The 16982-nt window shown below is 46.3% G+C and overlaps 1 protein-coding gene across 2 annotated transcripts in view; it reads right to left on the bottom strand.

Moving 5' to 3' along the window:
* Positions 1–5351: 5351 nt before the first annotated feature.
* Positions 5352–16982, bottom strand: part of LOC122926668 (B-cell lymphoma 3 protein homolog) — a 100305-nt gene continuing 88674 nt past the window's right edge. The window contains exon 8 of one of the 2 annotated variants that reach the window (XM_044278118.1): positions 5352–6813. In XM_044278118.1, coding sequence (XP_044134053.1) covers positions 6773–6813 — 41 coding nt within the window. In that variant the 3' untranslated portion in view covers positions 5352–6772. The remainder of the gene's footprint in view (positions 6814–16982) is intronic. The other variant, XM_044278116.1, reaches the window with a different exon arrangement.

Here is a 16982-nt window from a genome sequence, read left to right as displayed (position 1 = left end):
TGTGTACAAGCCTTCTTTCCTCCAGACGCAGAGGATGTCCCCTCGTCACAGTTACAGTCCTGGGGATAAATAGCTGATGGGATAGATCTCTGTACTGACCCCTAATATATTTATACATATTAATTAGATCTCCCCTCAGTCGCCTTTTTTCTAAAGTAATTAGCCCTAATTTTGATAATCTTTCAGGGTACTGTAGTTGCCCCATTCCAGTTATTACTTTAGTTGCCCTCCTCTGGACCTTCTCCAGCTCTGCTATGTCTGCCTTGTTTACAGGAGCCCAGAACTGTACACAGTACTCCATGTGTGGTCTGACTAATGATTTGTAAAGTGGTAGGACTATGTTCTCATCACGGGAATCTATGCCCCTTCTGATGCAACCCATTATCTTATTGGCCTTGGCAGCAGCTGCCTGACACTGGTTTTTGCAGCTTAGTTTGCTGTTTATTAAAATTCCTAGATCCTTTTCCATGTCTGTGTTACCGAGTGTTTTACCATTTAGTATGTACAGGTGACTTGCATTTTTCCTTCCCATGTGCATAACTTTACATTTATCAGTGTTAAACCTCATCTGCCACTTCTCTGCCCAAGCCTCCAATCTATCCAGATCCATCTGTAGTAGTATACTGTCCTCATCAGTGTTAATTACTTTACACAGTTTAGTGTCATCTGCGAAAATTGATACTTTACTATGCAAGCCTTCTACAAGATCATTAATAAATATATTGAAGAGAATAGGGCCCAATACTGACCCCTGAGGTACCCCACTAGTGACAGTGACCCAATCTGAGTGTGTACCGTTAAACGCACTATAAGTTAATGCTGTCAAACGTGCGTTTATCCACAGCTAGGTACTGTATGTCAGTGTCGCTCAGACATCATTTACTATTGCTGTCATTGCATTCAAGAGCTTGGGGGGGGGGGGGGGATAAAAAATTCATAAAAAATTAATGAAAAGAGATAAGTTTACCTAAAAACGATGAGTCCTAGGAGGCTAGAGGGGGTTATGTACCAATTTTTATGTACCGGTTTGCCGTAAACGATTCGGGTCTGAACCAAACTTTTTTTTTTAATTCTGCGAACCTGAACCAAAGTGAATCTCGAGTCGTTCGCTCATCTTTAGACATGTCCTATCTTTTGCTTCCAATCTTCTGTTTCCCACATATATGTTCATGGTGGACTAATTCCACCAGACCACCAGTGTAGTCTGTTCCGCAATTGTTTGTATGCAGCTCATGCCAACCTGGTATAATTTAGGCTACTTTCACACTGGAGTTTTGGCTTTCCGTTTGTGAGATCAGTCATGGGCTCTCACAAGCGGTCCAAAACGGATCAGTTTGCTCTAATGCATTCTGAATGGAAAAGGATCCGCTCAGTTTGCATCAGTTCAGTCTCCATTCCGCTTTGGAGGCGGACACCAAAACGCTGCTTGCAGCGTTTTGGTGTCCGTCTGTCGAAACTGAGTCAAATGGATCCGTTCTGACACACAATGTAAGTCAATGGGGATCGATCCGTTTTCTATGGCACAATCTGTCTTGACTATGTTAAAGATAATACAAACTGATCCGTTCTGAATGGATGGAGACGGTTGTATTATCTGAACGGATCCATCTGTGCAGATCCATGACGGACAGTGGCGCACCTACAGGGGGGGGGGGGTTCAGCGGACCCCCCTAGAACAACCAGACAATTTTTATTTATTTTTATCCTTCAGAGCCGCACCGCCGATCACCACAGGCGGCGCGGCCCTGGATGTAATTGCGGCGGCGGCGGCGGTGGGGGGGGCAGTAGGAGATGAGCGCTTCCATTGTGGAAGCGCTCATCTCCATATCTAATCCATCTGTATCGCCGTCCTTAGGACAGCGATACAGATGCCTGTGATGCGGCAGAGCAGGGGAGGGAGAGGTGTGTCCCTCCCCTGTTCTTCTGATAGGCCGCAGGCACTAATGCCTGCAGCCTATCAGAGGCCGGCTCAGGCGGCGCAATGACGTCATCATCGCGCCGCCTGAGTCGGGCAGCACAAACAGCAGGGACACAGGCCGGAAGAGGCCTGCATCGCATCGCTGCTGATGGAGGTATCAGTGTATTTTTTTTTTTTTGGAGGGGGGGGAGCTGGCACTATGGGGGCACTAAAGGGGAGAACGGCACTATGGGGCATCTGGTGGTACTATTTTTTGGTGGCACTTCTTACTGGCACATTATGGGGGGGCACCATGGGGGAGAGGCGCACTATGGGGGCTCTGAAGGGGCTTTTATTTATTTTTTACACACTATGGGGGGCACTATAGGGGAGAACGGCACTATGGGGCATCTGGTGGCACTATAGGGGCATTATTTGGGGGGCACTATGGGGGCTCTAAAGGGGCTTTTTACATTTTTTTACACATTATGGGGGGCACTATAGGGGAGAACGGCACTAGGGGGCATCTGGTGGCACTATAGGGGCATTATTTGGGGGCATTATGGGGAAGTGGGGGTTCTAAAGGGGCCTTTTTTTCTTATTGGCACATGGGGGCATTATGGCATCTGGTGGCACTAAGGGGGCATTTTTTACTGGCACATTATGGGAGGCACTATAGGGGAGGGCGGCACTATGGAGGAGTGGAGCACCATTGGGGCCTATGGTGGCACTTTGAAGGGGCATTTTTTACTGGCACATTATGGGGCGGCACCATGGGGGAGAGGAGCACTTTGGGGGCATTTGGGGGGTCTAAAGGGGCTTTTTTTTTATTGACACATTATTGGGGCACTATAGGGGAGAATGGCACTATGGGGCATCTGGTGGCACTATAGGGGCATTATTTGGGGGCACTAAGGGGAAGTGGGGGCTCTAAAGGGGCCTTTATTCTTATTGGCACATTATGGGGGCATTATGGCATCTGGTGGCACTAAGGGGGCATTTTTTTAATGGCACATTATGGGAGGCACTATAGGAGAGAGTGGCACTATGGGGGAGAGGAGCACTATTGGGGCATATGGTGGCACTTAGAAGGGGCATTTTTTACTGGCATATTATGGGGGACACTATGGGGAAGGGGGAGAGGAGCACTATGAGGGCATTTACTGGGGCACTATATAGGGGTATTTTATACTGGCATACATTATGGGGACATTAGCTCAACAGCGGGCACTAAGTGGGGGTATTTCATGTACTGTCATATTGTAGGGAGAATTATTAGTACTAGGAGGTATTATGCGGAGCTTTGCTACTACTGGGGGGCTATGAGGAACATGATTACTAGTATGGGCACTATAGGGGCATTATTACTACTAAGTGTGCTCTGACAGAGAATTATTTCTATTTTGGGGAGCCCTGTTACTTTGGGGGGCACCCTGCCACAGTATCAGCTTAGCACAATAATTTTTGGTGGACATTATCTTTATACTATTAGTGTCTGGGCGCAGTTATTTTTTTTAGAGAACTGTGTGCCAATAATTGTTGAAGGGGGCACTATCTGTGTGGTAGTAGTATTTCCAGGGGGACTGTTTCTGCAGTATAGTATTGGGGGCACAGCAGGCACAGTATTGGGGCACTATCTGTGTGGTAGCAGTATTTCCAGGGGGACTGTTTCTGCAGTATAGTATTGGGGTCACAGCAGGCACAGTATTGGGGCACTATCTGTGTGGTAGCAGTATTTCCAGGGGGACTGTTTCTGCAGTATAGTATTGGGGGCACAGCAGGCACAGTATTGGGGCACTATCTGTGTGGTAGCAGTATTTCCAGGGGGACTGTTTCTGCAGTATAGTATTGGGGTCACAGCAGGCACAGTATTGGGGCACTATCTGTGTGGTAGCAGTATTTCCAGGGGGACTGTTTCTGCAGTATAGTATTGGGGGCACAGCGGGCACAGTATTGGGGCACTATCTGTGTGGTAGCAGTATTTCCAGGGGGACTGGTTCTGCAGTATAGTATTGGGGGTGGCAGGAAAGGGTGTTCAGAAGATGTGAAGATGATGGAAATGTGGGAAACTAATGTATGTTTGTTAATCTCTGCAGAGATGGCTGAAAAATCATCATGGCGGTCTGGTCTGAATGGAGAAGATGAGGAAAGAGAACGTCTACAACAAAGGTGAAATCACTGGATGTAAGAAGTATGGGGCGCTGTATAGGAGAGAAGATGCTCCGGCTCCTCCCCCTGCCATTTGCAGAAGGAGGATTCAGAGCTGGGGAGGACGGTCAAGGGGGGCAGCAGGCCACTGGCGGGTGGAAGATGGTGGGGGGAACCACAGGTCTTGAGCAGGATCTGGGAAGGGAGGAGCTTCCTGGCTGTAGCCTGCTGTTTATTGTATAATGTGAAGCAGGCAGTGCAGCCAGGACAGGCCCCCCCTTCTCTCTGTATGATGTGTAGAGACAGGTCGCAACTATAGAATGTCAGCTGTACAGTGTTTGTTGGGAGTGGTCTATTATATGTAGGAGGGGGTTTTAATAATGGGCAGGGCCCCAAAAAATTGCGTAGCAGTATGTTTCTACAGGGCTTTCAGGATCGCCAAGTAAAAGAATCAGCTCAACAAACGACACCCCTTCCCTACATTTTTTTGCCTTTCGGACCCGCCCTAGACAAAATTCCTGGGTGCTCCCCTGATGACGGATCTGCACCAAACGCGAGTGTGAAAGTAGCCTTAGCTTGACCAAAGACCTTAAATTCATCCTTCACTTGGTGCATCCCAATGGAGCCACTTGCTGCTTCACATACTACTGGACTCTAATAGAAAACTAAAATACTACTAGAGGGTAGTAACATAGTAACAGATAAAACGTTACATACAGAGTACAACATGTAGCTACAATAGGGTGAAAAACTGCAGGTGAATGCCCATTCAGATTTGTTGCTGTACGAGTTAATTTCTATTAAGGCTACTTTCACATTAGTGGCACGGACCGCCGGCAGGCTGTTCCGTAGGGTGAACAGCCGTCGGATCCGTCCTGCCGCTAGTGACTGTGTGCCCCCGGACTGCCGCTCCGTCCCCATTGACTATAATGGGGGTGGTGCAGAGTTCTGGCGGAGGCATGGCAGCGCACGGTGAGAGGCTCTCGCCGTGCCTCCGCACCGCCCCCATTATAGTCAATGGGGACGGAGTGGCAGTCCGGGGGCACACGGTCACTAGTGGCTGGACAGATCCGCCAGGCTGTTCACCCGACAGAACAGTCTGCCGGAGGTCCGTGCCACTAGTGTGAAAGTAGCCTGGCACTTTAATGGATCCTCTACAATAAATCATATAAAGTTGCAGAGCACTAATATTTACTGTAATTACTTGATCTACTACAATTCAACAGTTTTACAAACTTTTCCATAGCGCTATCACTACCTGGATCTGAGAAATGCTGCTAGGTTTATTTAAAAAAATATTTATTGTAAAAAAATATTAAATAACTTACAGGAATTTAAAGCCAACACCATAACCCATATCACATTTCACCCACCCTGCAGCAAAACACATAAGTCAAACATAAAGGGAGTGTAAGGCGGGATGTATGTCGCAAACATTTCCTTATCTATGTACAGTCATGGTAGTTTCTGTGAAACGGAGGATTATGAGTTGTAGAAGAACGGCTCAAAGGGATCACCTCATCAAAGACATGGGTTGCACATCACACATATATTTCCTCAATGTCCATGCTAAGAAAGCACTCTGCAACTGCATTTTCAATGGGAACTACTTGGCTTTCTCTGTCCCAAGGCGGCCATTATAGTCATTTTCTTATACAAGACAATCCCTTTAACTTTAAGTTGGTTTGAAGTAGTAGACACATCTCTAGATCTGTATCACTGAACTATATAATGCTCTGGTTATGAAAGGTCTATTATAGTAATATATGTATACAAAAATCGCACCCGCTAACATTCACCCTCAAAGTATCCTTTACATATTCCTTGATCTTTTCTTCTGGAATGTATATGGTTAGAGAATAGCATTACTTGCTGCTTTCTAGTAGCCCACTAACCACAGAGACAGGGTACACCATTGCTCCAAAAACAGGTAAGCAGACATAAATGGGCACAAACACATGCCACCTCCAAGAGTCAATACGTATCTTGATTCATGCTTCAGTGAGGAATAATTTTACCTCTACCGCTTGCTTCCCTAGGATCTCCAGAGGCATCAGGCTGAGAGACTCCTCACAACAGTGTACCTGGTCATAAAAATTGTGGAAGGATAGAGGTGTCCTTCTAAAAATTATATATTTTGAGCAGGTTTTATTGCTTAACCTTCCTCTATCTGCATGCTTAGTAAAGAGGCAGACTACACCGCTGCTTTGGGGCAGGTAAGTAGGGGTGATTGTGCACCAATTCAAGTGACATTCAATATCCAGACATGAATCTTGGATGAAGGATCATTTCAGCTCCAGACTTTCCAGAAGTCTTCTCCTGGAGATCTCTGGGCTGTGTGACACTATACTGTCCTCACAATGCATCCAGTCATATGGAAGAACTGCCAGATCATCCACTTTGTAGACCTAGTGTAAGATTAGTTGGGTCTGGGTTCCAGGTCCAGGAGTAGAAGGGTTGGAAGTTTGACGGTTCAAGGGTTTGGTAGTTGAATGCTTTCATTATGGTGATTCAGGGAACAATGCAGATCCCAATGGTCAGCAATGATGGTTTCTCTACGTAGAAGACATACAGTATTTAGAGGCCATAATACACGTTTTGAGGTAAGAAGTATGATCCAATTCCCTTTATAGAGGTGGGCTTATAGACATGTTACTAGATGCTACTCCTTGTGATGCTGGACTACATGATCGTCCTTTAATTGGTCCTCTAAGTCTTTCATTTTGTCTACGCGGAGAAGATGATTTGCCCCGCAGGATATCTACAATCTGAAATGAGACAACAGGCATTACATAGAAAACGTCACAATAATCTGTACAGCTCCAAGAAATATCACATTTTATTCATTTTATGACTCAGACACACTTAAGGGAGTCTGATAGCTAGGAGCTGGGGAGAGCGGTACAAACCATACCTTTTGTGAACTTTTCTCATCAGGTGCAGTATGAATATGAAGTTTTATTCAGTCATATTTTACTACTGCATGTGCGGAGGGTGGGGATTCACTGTGAAGCACTCTATGCATTGAGCTGCTTCACAGCCCCTCCTCACTGCTCTGAGTAACAGCTGTAGCATCAAACCAGAAGATCAGTACATCTGTCACTAAGAGCAAGGGGAAGAGCTGTGAAGAAGCTGAATGCAGAGATTAGTAGGCACTTCAAAGTGAAGCTCTTTCTTGAGGGCACTTGATGGAGCAAAAACTGGCTAAATAAAACATAACATTCACACTTCTCCATTCAGTCTGTACTAATAAGTTAGAGTGTAGGCCCAGCATGCATGTGGAACCTACACTCGCTGAATTATATGGTAGCGTCATGGCACATAACAGGTAGAATTAGTGTTAGGAACCCGTCTTACAGAGATCGCCTTGACGTGCGGCAGACGGGCTCAAATAGTTTTGAGCAAACTGATTTACCAAGCATCTCTAACTTATAAGTATAGCATTTGCAATTATGATGCATTTTTGTACTTTATTTGGTTTGCAGAGAGCTGTTGCATTGCATTTTTTGTTTTACAGTGTTGTTCTCAGCCAAAGGAACGTGCCCCTGCGCTTTGGGATGTGCTGAATGACCCCCTTTTTTCTTTGCAGTTTGTACTGGAGGTGTGGCTGACACCTCAGTCGTGCACTCCTGACCATCTCGTCTGCCCCATAGGCTGATTTTAATTAGTGTTAGTATATAGCTTGGCCTGCTCCCCCTCACTCACTGAAGCCATCTGGCACCAGGAGAAATATAGGGTGGACTCTCATTGCAGTCTTTGGTGGCCATTTGGCACCAGGAGTGGTGTGGAGTGGGCCCGGGCATGCATGTTGGTACCTGCATTCCTTGGATATAATGGAGGCCATTTTGGCACCAAAAAATGACTGAAATTAAAGCAGGCCCAGCATGCATGTGAAACCTACACCCGCTGAATTATATGGTAGCCGTCATGGCACATAACAGGTAGAATTAGTGTTAGGAACCCGTCTAACTAGAGATTGCCTTGACGTGTGGCAGACGGGCTCAAATAGTTTTGTACAAAATGATTTGCCAAGCATCTCTAACTTATTAGTATAGCATTTGCAATTATGATGCAATTTTGTACTTTATTTGGTTTGCAGTGAGCTGTTGCATTGCTTGTTTTACAGTCTCCTCCATTCAATCACACTGTACCTGCAATAACATTCTTAACACTGAACGTGCAGATGGCGGATGTGGTGCACTTGAGTGGAGAAGGCTGAGTGATGTGTCTGGAGTTATCTTTCCATGGTCACATGACCCTCTATCAGCAGCTGTCTTTATGGACATGGTCTCCTGTGTGGTCAGCACAGAAAATTTTCCCAACAAGGGGACATGACTTATGAAATACAGCAAATGGCACAGAAAATTAAGAAAAGCTATATTGGCAAGTGTCATATAGTCACCTGGTGTACTCCATAAAGGTGCTATTCAAAAATACATCTTTCCCCACATAAAACAAATCCTCATACAACTACGTCAATAGAAAATTTTAAACGTTACGACTTTTGATATGCAGAGATAAAAAAAAAATTGCTGAGCCTTAAAGGGGTTGTCTGAGTTCGATAAAAACTCGTAAATATCCCACATTCATCCCTTTTTTATCCCTGATGCTTCCAGTGATGAGCTCCTGGCTGCAGTTGTGACATTCTCTGCACACAGATCACCACTGCAGTCAATCACTAGCCTCAGCCGCACTGTAAGGTGTTAGCATGGAACATCACTGCTGCAACCATAAAGATGATATCAGTAGTGGGGAGGGCCTGAATGCAATGCTGGAATTGGCAGCAAATAATAAGTATGGAATTTTGTTATTTTATCACATTTACAGGGATTGTCCAAGTTTTAGGTGAACTATGTTGCCTATTTAAGGGGTTAAGATTTATGAGCCAGCTTTCTTTACGTCTGTAAACCATCTCCTGTCCTCACTCAAAGACGCTCTGATCAGATGGCCACCAGCAATGGTCCAGCTAAATGAGCTGGTATTCCCTCACACTGCAGGGTCTCCATGTTTTCCTGTGTGATGCAGCTTGAGCCTGTCTGCCCTCTCTGCCCTCTAATCTCTCTCTACCCTGTACAGAGCCAGCACATGGAGCGCTGTATTCACCTCATTCTGGTCCTACTGTACTAATGAGCCCTTCCATAATGGAAGAGCTCCTTAGTAGTGTTGAGCGAACTCGAACTGTAATGTTTGGGTCCGTACCAAAGTTTGCGAGTTCGGGTACCTGGATCCGATCCCGAACTTTGTCGGGTTCGAGTTCGGTGTTCGGGCATTTAATAAAGCTTTTGAAAGGCTGCAGGGCAGCCAATCATCAAACTTTTAAGCTGTGGGCACTAACAAGCCTGGTAATAGCATGTCTGTGATTGGCCCGTTGCATCATGTGACCCAGCCTCTATACAAGCTGGATCACTTGTAGCACCGCCCATCAGCTCTGGGTAGTGCAGGGACAGGAAGCAGGCAGCTGAAGCAATGGAGAGTGTTAGAAATCTGGCTATTTGTTTTGTGGGTGCAATGCACCATCTTTGTACCCCTGGCACAGAAATATAATAATTAATCTAGCTGTTAATTTTGTGGGTGACCTATAGTGATTTTTTGTGGGTGCAATGCACCATTTTTGTACCCCTGACACAAAAATATAATAGTTTATCCGTCTGTTAGTTTGATGGGTCACATATACCAATTTTTGGTGTGAGGTATACCTGCACTGCATAAGTGACAGGAAAATTAATATAGTTAATCCGTCTGTTAGATCGGTGAGTGACTTATTCCCATTTCTGGTGTGAGGTACACCTGCACTGCATATGTGACAGGGAAATTAATATAGCTAATCTGGCTGTTAGTTTGGTGGGTGACCTCAAAGAATGAGGAGAGCGTCAAATAAGGCACGCTCCCCCGGTCGTGGTGCTGCCGGTGGAGCTTCTGTTGCAGGGAGAGTACGTGGTCGATCTGTGCCAGCTACACACCCAAATGAAACACCTTCCTCGGGTGCACGTAGGCGACAGGATGTTCAGCGTCATTTTGTAGGCCCGAATACCAGTGTATGAATGGTGAGGCCAGAACAAGTAGAGGCCGTAGTAGATTGGATGTCTGACAGTGCCTCCAGTTCCTTCACATTGTCTCCCACCCGGTCCCCTGCTGAAACCGCAGAGTTGGCAACTGCAGCCCATGAGCATCTGTCTTTCACCTCAACCCTTGCAAATCAGCCAAGCAGTCTGAGCCCCAAGTCATGCAGCAGTCTCTTATGCTTTTTGATGACTCTGCTAGCAGGGTTTCCGTCGGCCATCCACCTAGCTCTTCCCCAGAAGTGGAAGAGATTGAGTGCACTGATGCCCAACCACTTATGTTTCAGGATGTGGATATGGGATGACCACCGCAGCACGTCTCTGATGATGATGACGAAACACAGGTGCCAAATGCTACGGCTTTCTGCCGTGTGCAGACCGGCAAGGAGGGCAGGGGTGAAGAGTGGGTGGAAGATGATGTGGAGGATGATGAGGTCCTAGACCCCACATGAAATCAAGGTCATGCCAGTGACGTGTGCAGTTCAGTGAAAGAGGTGGTGGTCACACAGCGCCAGCCGCACAGCAAATGACGGAGCAGGGTGCAAAAGGAGAGTGGCAGTCCACTAGCCAGTATGCCTGCTACTGCCCATCGCACCCAGAGACTGAGCACTAAGCTCCCTGGCATGGCCATTCTTCAAACAATGTGCTGACGACAGGATGCGAGTGGTTTGCACGCTGTGCAATCAGAGCCTGAAGCAAGGCATAAATGTTCTAAACCTGAGCACCGCCTGCATGACCAGGCATCTAAATGCAAAGCACGAGCTGCAGTGGAGTACAGCTCAAAAGATCTCAGGCTCCTCTTGCTCCCTCTTCTGCTGCGGTCTCGGTCTCTTCCTCCCCCTCTGGAGTGACAGCGGCACCTGCCACCCCGCAAACAGAGAATGTGGCAGTAACACCACCACCTCGGTCACCAAGCATCTCCACACTGTCCCATGGAAGCCTTCAGCTGTCCATCTCCCAAACACTGAAGAGAAAGAAGTAGTACCCCCCCTACCTACCCATGATCCCTGGCCCTGAATGCCAGCATTTTAAAATTCCTGGCCTTTGAAATGCTGTCATTCCGTCTGGTGGAGACAGAGACTTTCAAAAACCTTATGGCGGTGGTTGTCCCACAGTACGTGGTTCCCAGCCGGCACTACTTTTCCAAGCGAACCATCCCTGCCCTGCACAACCAAGTGGCGGACAAAATCAGGTGTGCACTGTGCAATGCCATCTGTGGCAAGGTCCACATAACTACCAATACATAGACCAGTAAGCATGGGCAGGGATGTTATATCTGCACACTGGGTAAATGCAGTGGCGGGTGGGCCTGAGGCGGATAGAAGTTTGGCACATGTCCTACCACCACCGAGGATTGCAGGACATTTCTTGTTGCCTCCTGTTGCCTCCTTCTCCTACTCTGCTTCCTCCTCTACCACCTCCTCATCCGGTCAGTGTAACACCTTCATCACCAACTTCAGCACAATCAGGGGGAAACGACAGCAGGCTGTTTTGAAACTCATCTGTTTGGGGGAGAAACCCCACACCGCGCAGAAGCTGTGGACGGGCATAGAACAACAGACTGATGAGTGGTTGGTGCCGCTGAGCCTCAAGCCTGGCCAGGTGGTGTGCGATAATGGACGAAATCTGTAGCAGCTCTGGGACTAGCCGGTTTGACGCACATCCCTTGCCTGGCGCATGTGCAGAATTTGGTGGTGCAGAGGTTCCTGAAAAAGGAAAAGCTGCTGCTGAAAGTGCGGGCCGTCTGTGCGCGCTTTTGGCGTTCTCACCCTGGTGCTGCTTGCCTGTCTGCGCTGCAGCGTAACTTCATCCTTTCCGCTCACCGCCTCATATGGAACTCCACCTTGCACATGCTGGAGAGACTGTGCAAGCAGCAGTAGGCTATAGTGGAGTTTCAGCTGCAGCACAGACAGGTGAGTCGCTCTGCGGAACAGCACCACTTCACCACAATGGAGTGGGCCTCCATGCGGGACGTGTGTGCTGTGTTGCACGTACTCCACCAACATGGCCAGTGCCGATGACACAGTCCTCAGCGTTACTATCCCACTTCTATGTCTGCTTGAAAAAATACTTCGGGTGATGATGGAAGAGGATGTGGCACAGGAGGAAGAGGCGTTATCACGGTTATCAGGCCAGTCATTCACAAGTGGCTCGGAGGGTGGGTTCCTGCACCAACAGAGGCCGGGTACACAACTGTCCAGCCAGGGCACAGTTCTGCAGGATAAAGAGAAGGAGGATGATGATGAGGAGGAACCATGTTCACAGCAGGGTGGCACCCAAAGCAGTTTATGGGCATCAATGGAGTGTGGCTGGGGGGATACAGAGGACACAGACGATACACCTCCCACAGAGCACAGCTTGTCGTTGCTTCTGGGCAGCCTGGCACACATGAGCGTCTACATGCTGCAGTGCCTGTGCAATGACCGCGGGGTTGCCCACATTCTAACCAGTGCTGATTACTGGGTGGCCACCCTGCTGGATCCCCGCTACAAGGACAAAGTGCTGTCCTTAATTCCGTCACAGGAGTGTGATTGGAAGATGCGCGAGTACAAGCGCACGCTGGTAGACGGGCTGCTGATGGCATTTACACGTGACAGCGGGGGCTTAGTGGAAGCGAAGGCAGAGGAGGAGGAGGAGGAAGAAGTTGCCAACGCAGCTGGGGCCCCGCCAGCACCTCAGAAGGGAGGGTTAGCATGGCCGAAATGTGGAAAAGCTTTGTCAGCACGCCACAACAACCAGCACCACCAGCTGATACGGAACGTTTTAGCAGGAGGCAGCATTTCAGCAACATGGTTGAACAGTACGTGTGCAATGCCTACATGTACTGACTGATGGGTCTGCCCCATTCAACTTCTGGGTCTCCAAATTGTGCCAAGTATATTGTCCGAAAGTGTATTTAGCACGACAGGGGGGTTAATCACAGACAAGCGCAGCCGCATGTCCACAGCCAATATGGACAAGCTCACATTCATTAAAATGAACCAGGCATGGATCCCACAGGACTTGTCCATACCTTGTGCTGAGCAGACAAGTATACCGGCCGCACCCAGCCATTGTTATACTCCAGCACACTTTCTCTTTGCATTCTCTTTTCTATTTCCCAATGTTTTGGGGTCTTCCCAAATTAATAAAAAAAAAATATAAAAAAACAAACAAAAAAAACCTGTGTTGGCTATGGCTACCTTCTCCTCCACCGCCCCTTCCACCTACATCGCCACGTCTACCGCCTCCTCAACCTCCTACCCCACTTTGACCTCCGCCTCCTAGTTCAACATTATCTGTTATTTTCCAGTCTATGTTATTTAAAGTAATTTCCCTATCCACATTAGTTTGCAGGGCAATTGTACTTCTTGCCTCTTTTTGCAGCCCTCTAGCCCTTACTACGACCATTTTACAGCCATTTTAGTGCACCAAAGTTCAGGTCCCCATTGACTTCAATGGGGTTCGGATTCGAGTTCGGGTCCCGAACCAGAACTTTGACCCGAAGTTCGGCTAAACCCGGCAAACCAGAACATCCACGGGTCCGCTCATCCCTACTCCTTAGTATTCGCCCTATAAGACGCACTGCCATTTTCCTCCAATTTCAGGGAGAAAAAATAAGTCTTAGGCTACTTTCACACTTGCGGCAGGACGGATCCGACATGCTGTTCACCATGTTGGATCCGTCCTGTGGCTATTTCGCCGTGCCGCTGGACCGCCGCTCCGTCCCCATTGACTATAATGAAGATGGGGGCGGAGCTCCGGCGCAGCGCGGCGGTGCACGGCGAAAGCCGCCGGACTAAAAAGCCTGACATGCGGTAATTTTAGTCCGGCGGCCTTTCGCCGTGCACCGCCGTAGCTCCGCCCCCGTCCCCATTATAGTCAATAGGGACGGAGCGGCGGTCCGGCGGCACGGCGAAATAGCCGCATGACGGATCCGACATGGTGAACAGCCTGTTGGATCTGTCCTGCCGCAAGTGAAAGTAGCCTTATAGGCCAAAAAAATACAGTATGTAAAATTAAAAATAAATAAATAAATAAATGGAGTGCTTCTTAAATTGTGTGTGGAGCAATTTTTTTCTAACCTTAAAACAACCCCTTTGGGTCTTATCTCAAACTGGCATAACTGTTTAACTAAAGGCATGTTCACATCACCCTTTTTTCCTATTCGTTCATAAATGCATCCGCCCAAAAAAATATGCATTTTTAAAAAGGGACAACAAACTGATGGTTTTATGTTCATTATTTTAACGGCTCTGTTCATATAATCCATTAAATTAACGGATAGTAGTGCATAGTTTGTTCCGTTTGTTTAGTTATTTTAACACAACAAAATAACGGTAGATGAAATGGTCATGTGAACTCACCCTAAGCTCCACCCAGGTGGCAAAATACTGTGTTTGAAAATACAAGGGTCATTGAAATCGAACCAGGGTCTTATGCATATAGAGATGCTTTCATTATTAATTAAAATGATACAAACCATGTTCATTAGGAACTCGTGTCAAATATCTTAACTGGGATTTTCCAATCTGAGGTTCTTCTCATAATTAATTTTTTTGTGCATTCCTTTGATATTAAGATTAGTTGAAAATATTACCTTTCGCCTGCAATTATTTTCCACAAATGTTAAACAAAATCAGCTGTTTCCTTCATCTATAAAAAAGTTTAAAAGTCTACAGAATTGTATGATATCATGAAGGCATTCAAGGGCTTGCTTTTGTATATCTCATTAGATTTTTTTTTTTCTTTAAATCAAAGAGCATCTGTCAGCAGATTTGTACCTTTGACACTGGCTGACCTGCTACATGTGCACTTGGCAGCTGAAGGCATCTGTGTTGGTCCCATGTACATATGTGACCGCATTGCTGAGTCTCTAGGAGCAACAGGGGCGTTGCTATTACACCTAGAGGCTCTGCTCTCTCTGCAACTGCTGCACCTTCTGCAATTTGATTGACATGGCCAGGTGGCATGAAGATTTCACTGCTCGATCCTGTCAAAGTGCAGAGGATGTGGCAGTTGCAGAGAAAGCAGAGCCTCTGGATAGGTCATCGGTATCTGATCGATGGGGGTCTAACACCTGGGAGCCCTGCCAATCAGAAGGCACCGGTGCTCACAGTAGCCGTACATTGTATAGCGGCTGTGTTTGGATCAAAGTTTATCCCTATTCACTTCAACAGGACTGAGTTGCAACTAGGCCATGTTACTGATGAACGTGACGTCACATAGCCTAGGAACAGCTGAGAGAAGGCTGCGGAGATAATATAACACCACTGCCTTCTCAGACAGCTGATCGGCGGGGGTCCAGGGAGTCAGACCCCCCCGGACTAGATACTGATAACCTATCCAGAGGAAAGATGATCCGTAAAAAACTGTTGGAAACCCCCTTTAAACTTTGCTGCCTCCCTGTGAAGACTATTTACACCTATTAAAGGAAAATTTACAGTTGTCAGTCATCATCATGCTTCAATTGTCAATCGATAATTGGAGTTTTGTTTAATTGGTTTCTCGAAAAGCTGCGTGACAGCATATGTAGTAATGTGAAATCAGGAATTAAAAAGATGATGTCAGAGTTCACTTCTTGGGCCTGTCGTTCAGTGATGGCCAGTTCGCCGTGTTTCATTTTACTGATTATTTTCAGAGCATGGCGATACCAAATATGCATATTGTAGCGTTTCATTGTTTTGTAAAAATATATATTACTATTCACATTAATATTTAATAAAGCCTTTTTTGTATTTTTCCTTCTGTAGTGCTATTTCTAGTGTTCATAATATTGTATTATTTTTTGCCATTTTGATGCATATGGATCAGATTGCACCAATGGTTAAATGGTTGGTATTGCCAGTCACAGCCACCCTCCCATTCATGATGTGCTGGTCTACAAACTATTTGGAAAGCCTTCATACCCTTTCACTTTTTTCCACATTGTTATGTTGCAGCCTTTTGCTAAAATAAAATAAAAAAAAATTGTTTTCACCCATCAATCTTCCCTCAATACCCCATAATTGCTAACAAGTGAATTGCTAATTATTTAAAAAAGAAAAACTAAAATATCACAAGGACATAAGTATTCAGACTGTTAATCATCTTTGAAATGTTTCTACACCTTGATTGGAGTCCACCTGTGGTATATTCAATTGATTGGACATGATTTGGAAAGACACACCCCTGTTTATATAAGATCTCACATCTGACAATAGCTGATAATACATATCAGAGCAAAAAACAAGCAATGAGGAGGAAAGAACTAAATGTAGAGCCCAGAGACAGGATTGTGTGGAGGCACAGGTCACTATAAGGATACAATTTTTTTTATTCTGCACTGAAAGTTCCCAAGAGCACAGTACATAATTCTTAAATGAAGTTTAGAAGAACCAGGACTTTTGCTGGACCTGGGCAACCCACCAAACTAAGAAATTTGTAAGAAAGGTGACCAAGAACACAATGGTCACCCTGGCTGAGCCCCAAAGATTCAGTGTGCAGATGGGAGAAACTTCCAGAAGATCAACCATCACAGCAGCCTCTCATCAGTAAACGACATGTTAAAGCCCACCTGGAGTTTGCAAAAAAAGCACCTAACAAACTCTCAGACCGTGAGAAGTAAGATTTCCTGGTTTTATGAAACCAGGATTAAACTTTTTTGGCCTAATTTCTAAGTCCTGTCTGGAGGAAACCAGACACTGCTCATCACTTGCCCAATACCATACCTACAGTAACGTATAATGGTGGCAGCATCATGCTGTCTGGAGTTTTTCAGAAGCTGGGAAGGGGAGACTGGTCAGAATTGAGGGAAAGCTGAGTGGAGCATAGAACAGAGCTATTCTTAGTGAGAACCTGATTCAGAGTGCTCTGGATCTCAAACTGGGATGAAAATTTGTCTTCCAAAAAGACAATGA

This window comes from Bufo gargarizans, chromosome 2 (assembly GCF_014858855.1).
Source record: "Bufo gargarizans isolate SCDJY-AF-19 chromosome 2, ASM1485885v1, whole genome shotgun sequence".
NCBI classification, from domain to species: Eukaryota; Metazoa; Chordata; class Amphibia; order Anura; family Bufonidae; genus Bufo; species Bufo gargarizans.
Note: the sequence above shows the minus strand (reverse complement) of the source record. Positions and strands in the feature narration are given on the sequence as shown.